The sequence below is a fragment of the Austrofundulus limnaeus genome, unplaced genomic scaffold (assembly GCF_001266775.1).
Source record: "Austrofundulus limnaeus strain Quisiro unplaced genomic scaffold, Austrofundulus_limnaeus-1.0 Scaffold20, whole genome shotgun sequence".
Classification (NCBI taxonomy): domain Eukaryota; kingdom Metazoa; phylum Chordata; class Actinopteri; order Cyprinodontiformes; family Rivulidae; genus Austrofundulus; species Austrofundulus limnaeus.
The window spans coordinates 201,699-207,440 of record NW_013952422.1 but is presented as its reverse complement, the minus strand read 5'-3'; the positions used below and the strand labels follow the sequence as shown (position 1 = coordinate 207,440).

Sequence of the window (5,742 nt, the reverse complement as noted above, 5' to 3'; positions counted from 1 at the left end):
AGGGGAGCGAGGAGAAGGAGGTGGCTGAGGGGGTGTTGGAAGCAACAGAACAGAGGGAAGGAGAAGGAGGAGGGCGAGGGGCGGGGAAGGACCAGTGTTGAAATTGAATGCCAGGGCGCCATGTTCTCACCGCCAGCGTTTCCATGGTTACAGGGTGATTCTGGCGAGTAAGGAAATTTCATTCACATTGGTATGAAGGGAGAGAGAAAAAAAACAGGAGGGAAATATTAACAAAGCAGCAGAGGAGAAGAAAGGAGCACACTGTAGAGGAAGAAAAAACAGGTACAAGGAGACAAGGAAAAAAAAGAAGAAAGAACATCTACTGGGGGTTTAAGCCACCCATCCCCCAGGCAGACCCTCGCTGTCTTTCGTTCCTTGTTTTTTTTTTTTTCTTGTGTATTCCTGTGATGCTCAGTTTGTTTGCCGCCACCCTATAAGCAAACACAACACCCACCCAACAATCTCCCCGTCCTTCCTGCAGCCCTGCAGGTACATGGTGAAGAACAAAGAGAAACACCTCTAACAGGCCGCTCTGTGTGTTTTTGTCAGTGTCTCCTTTTATTTTATTTTATTTAGGAAGAAAGGCGATGGGGGTTGGTGCCAGGGTGGTTGTAGGAAAAGGCAGAGGGTGTGTGTGTGTGTGTGGCGGGGGGMGGGGGGGGGGMGGTCAGAGAAATCAAGAGGCAGGGGAATTGTTGGCAACATGTTTGACACGTTTGCTGGTACCTCAGAGGCGTGGCAGAAGTTCATCGTAAAGCGCTCGTCTTGCGTTCTTCAGTTGCTTCAATTCAATGCAGAAAAAAAAATCAAACCAGCTAAAAACAGTGTGTGCATGTGAAAACTTGAGCACACGGGCATGTGTGTCAACCTGCATAAATACAGGCAAACTCTCACTCGCCGCCTAACAGGGGCTGACAACTGCATGGGGGTTTGACTGGGATGTCGCCGCAGCCAATGTGACAGCTGCACAGCCGAGCAGCCTTTGTACACAAAACACACACATAAACAAGTGTAAGCGTCGTCCTCATTTCTGATATGAAGTGTAAATATTCTCATCAGCACGTACAGCAAGGTTTTCCTTTTCTTACTGCAGTCCATCAACGTGTAGTTAGGACTGATTTAAAGTGATGTGTGCTGATGTTTTACTGTCGTGGAACATAACGTAAGACTTTAAAACCACTTTGTTTTTCTTTCAGTGGCCGAGGAAGGGTTTTGGGAGTGTGGCTTGTCCTATGAGTGCAGGACTCTCCTGTTCAAGGCCATTCACAACCTGCTGGAAAGGTAAAACTGCTGCTATTATTTCCAGTTAGTGTTGATTTTATGCATTTTTTTAAAAAAAAGAATGTTAAGAAAATAGGATTTTTTAAGTTTCTTTTTACATTCTTTTGTTTTTGTAAAATAAATCAACAAAGTTGCAAAGCTTAAAATATGAACCAAAATAAAAGTATCTGAGTTGCTCAAAAAATATTTCCTAAAATTTGCAACTTGTCTCCTACTTCTGATGTACAAAAGTGAAACTAGGGATGTGTGACTGAAAGTCGTCTCATGCACTTGGTACGACAAGTGGAAAGCGACACAAAGTACCAGCTGAAAAGATGATTGTAAAACATGTAACTTATAGCTAAATGATTAAAAAAAAATTTTGTAAATAAAAATAATCATCAAACATGACTGAAAAAGTCTCAGTTTAAATGAAAATAAAAATTATGCTTCAGGACTATTATTTGTCTTTTTATGCCTGTTTATGGATTTATATCAGAAAACTAATAAAAAATAAATCTAAATATATCGAAACTTACTTTAAGGTCATAGCAATTTATTCACTAATTTATAGTTTTTTAAATTTAGTTTATAACAAAACTGATTTTTTTCCTAAAGTTTTATCAGATGTGTTTATTCAGATGTTGTACATAGTTCAGACTTGTTTAGCAAAAGCTCATTTTCTGTGATTGTCTTGAAGGAATGAATTTTAAATGTGCAAATGATTATTTTCTGAGTTTCACTAAAATATTTCCAGGTGGTTCATGGGATATTTTGCTAACAGAACAGACACACAGGGATGACTCCAACTGTTAATGCTGAAGTTTTCAACCCAGATGCCTGTAATAAAGAAGTTATAAGTGATTAAAGCTAGATCTACTGAAGTAATTCTTTATATAAAGGGACTCCAGTGAGTTTGAACGTTCAAAGCAAAATCTCCAAACAAAACAACTAACGGTTAAATAGATATACAACCTTGGTTTTCTGTCACGAGTCTCATCTTAATGAAATTATAATCTGAGCTCTGAATCACTTTCCCAAGTACCCAAAGCTCTCCTTTCTGAGTCGGAGCCATCTGTTAAATGAAGCAGCACATATTTGCTCTCTATTAAGCTAAGCCTCAGTGATCATCATAAGAGGAAGGCTGAATTAACCTTCCTATTACCTTGAAGCTGACTCTGTTTATAGCTCACTGTTTCAACACTAGAGGGATCACTTTCACTTCTTTGTTCACTTTCAGTACAATAAATGGCACAGATAAATCTGACCTAAACCTCAGCTGGGTACATACGAATAAATGATTAATAAATGTTTAATATGTCTGTTTTATTGTAAATAATAAATGTTACACAACTTGGACTTTATGATGAGTGTTAGATGTAGTTTATACAAGCTTTTCTGTGTGTAAGGTTTGTAATGATCAGGCGATCCATCCATCCATTTTCTTTACCTGCTTTTCCTTTCTGTGTCATTGGGAGCTGTGCCTGTTAGGGCTGGGCGATATGGCTGAAAAATGTATCATGATATAAGTGTTTCATATCAGTTGATAATAATAATTATTGATTAGGGTTTTTTATTATATATTTGAAGTACGGACCAGGAGAAAAAAAGCTAACTGGTGTCTTGACCTTTCCTCTTTTATCCACAATTTCCCCTTAAGCTGTTGCACTCATTTTCTCTTTCCACTCCACGTCGATCTTTTTTCTATTTTGAAGCTGTAATGAAGCTGCTACTGCGCATGTTACTCAGCAGGTTGTTGCTAGCTTACCAAAGAGAGAATGAGTCACCAGCCTTGCTTAGCTGGGCTTTAGCTGCTGGATAGCTTCAGTAGAAGTCCTGGTCCGTAACTTACTTCCCTCCATAAAATTCCACAAACTTTGTAAACAGCGTGTGGCTGACTGCAGTTAATTTATGAAGCCGAAGGAACAATCTGCGGTCCAGGTTCATCCTAATTTTTTATTTCCTTTTATAATTTTTTTGTAAACTTCTGTAAGTGAAATTAGTGACGCTCTATTGAACATCTTTTATATTGATATTGATAATGTGTCTATTTCAAGATAGATTATTATAGTTTTTTCGCCCAGCCCTAGTACCTACACACATGGACAAAATTGTTAGTACCCCTTGTTTAATGAAAGAAAAACCCACAATAGTCACAGAAATTACTAGAATCTGACAGAAGTAATAATAAATATAAACTCTATGAAAATGAACAAATTAAAGTCAGACATTGCTTTTTAACTAGGCTTCAACAGAATTAAGAAAAAAAATCAAGAAACAGGTCTGAACAGAAATGATGGTACTCCTGAAAATAATGTGACCAAAGGGACATGATAAATCAAGGTGTGTCCACTAATTAGCATCACAGGTGTCTGCAACCTTGTAATCAGTCAGTGGGCCTGTATACAGGGCTGCAGATACTCACTGTGCTGTTTGGTGACATGGTGTGGACCACACTCAACGTGGACCAGAGGAAGATAAGGAAAGCATTGTCTCAGGAGATTAGAAAGAAAATTATAGATAAGCAGGTAAAGTTTATAAGACTTAATCCAAGCAACTTGATGTTCCTCTACAGTTGCACAAATTAATCAGAAATTTAAGATCCATGGGACTGTAGCCAACCTCCTTGGATGTGGCTGCAGGAGGAAAATTGATGATGGCTAATATGAATTATAACAAAAGATCCCAGAAAAACTTCTAAAGAGATTAAAGGTGAACTTCAAGCTCAAGGAACATCAGTGTCAAATCGCACCGTCTGTCATTGTTTGAGCCAAAGTGGACTTAATAGGAGACAAACAAGGAGGACACCATTGTTGAAAACAAATCATAAAAAATCCAGACTGGAATTTTCCAAACTACATTTTGACAAGACACAAAGCTTCAGGGAGAATGTTGTCTGGACACATGAGACAAAAATGAAACCTTTTGGCAGAATGCATCTGCTCTATGTTCACAGATGTAAAAATGGAGCATATGAAGAAAAGTTCAATGTCCCTACCGTGAAGCATGCAGTCTCTGTTATGTTCTGGGCCTGCTTTGCTGCATGTGGCACAGGATGTTTTGAATCTGTGCAGGGTATAATGAAATCTCAAGACTATCAAGGGATTCTAGAGAGAAATGTGCTGCCCAGTGTCAGAAAGCTTGGTCTCAGTCGCAGCTCATGGGTCTCTCAACAGGATAATGACCCAAAACAGCTAAAAACACCCAAGAATGGCTGAGAAGAAAACACTGGACTATTCTGAAGTTGTCTTCTATGAGCCTTGACCTAAATCCTATTGAGCATCTTTGGAAGGAGCTGAAACATGCTGTCTGGAAAAGGCACCCTTCAAACCTGAGACAACTGGGGAGCAGTTTGCTCATGAGGAGTGGGTTAAAATACCTGCTGAGAGGAGCAGAAGTCTCAGTTACAGGAATCATTTGACTGCAGTGATTGCTTCAAAAGGTTGTGCAACAAAATATTAAGTTCAGGGTACTATCATTTCTGGCCAGACCTGTTTTATGAGTTTTATTTTCAAAATATTTCTGTTGAAGTCTGGTTGAAATTGTCTGACTTTTATTTGTTCATTTTCATATAATTTTTATTTATTATTACCTTTGTCCGATTCAAGTTCGTTCTGTGATCATTGTGGGTTTTCCTTTCGTTAAATGAGGGGTACCAACAATTTTGTCCATCCAGCAGTCATTGTGGCAGAGGAGGAGTACACCCTGAACAGGTTGCAAGTCCATCACAGAACCACACAGAGACAAATGAGACAAACAACCTTTCATTCTTTAATAAGGAAATCTCTGTCGCAAAATTAATTAATGAGTTTCAAAGAGAAAATGTGCTCTGTGTCTGAAGGAAATTACATAAAATGTAATCAGATGTTTTAGTTATTCAGTAAATATAAAAAACAAACACCAATTTGTAAAAAAATTAAATTAAATTAAATTGTAATTCCATGTGTAATGGAGGGGACATCTGGATTTTTGTTTCATTATTGACTCTGTGCTCAGCTTCTATAAAGAGATGGCTTACAGCAGTGAGAGCTGATAGACACCAAATGCATCAATAGTGAGAGGAAACTGAACTGAAGACAAAAAGATAGTTCTAGATGAGCTCGAATCACTTCCTGAACTCACTCTGTAACTTGGTGACCCAGGTCACAGGATTCAAAGAGGAATTTACTGGCACCTGCACACACACACACAGACAAGTCAAAGTTCTGAGCGAGCCAACTCTGAGCCGTCTGGAACGATGCTGGCAGTGTCGTACAGGCAGCTGGGTGACTGAGAGGAACTTAATGTGCTCACATTTTGATCTGATCAAAATCAAAAGGCTTTGAAAAGATATGTGTGAAAGTGCAAACCATTTTGAGGAAAGCAGATTAGCATAAGACTGTGTTCCTTTTTCTTTTTTTGTACCAGTGAGGAACGCTTGTGTCAGACTGTACTCTGATTTAGCAAAAAATAGTGCAGCACTCTTAATGTGTATATATATAT

General features: G+C 38.6%; 1 protein-coding gene across 3 annotated transcripts in view; it reads left to right on the top strand.

The window, feature by feature from the left end:
• LOC106514421 (mediator complex subunit 13L) overlaps positions 1-5,742 on the top strand; it is a 115,313-nt gene that overhangs the window by 72,237 nt on the left and 37,334 nt on the right. For all 3 annotated transcript variants that reach the window (XM_014003676.1, XM_014003677.1, XM_014003675.1), the window contains exon 3: positions 1,197-1,281. In XM_014003676.1, the coding sequence (XP_013859130.1) occupies positions 1,197-1,281 (85 nt within the window). The remainder of the gene's footprint in view (positions 1-1,196; positions 1,282-5,742) is intronic.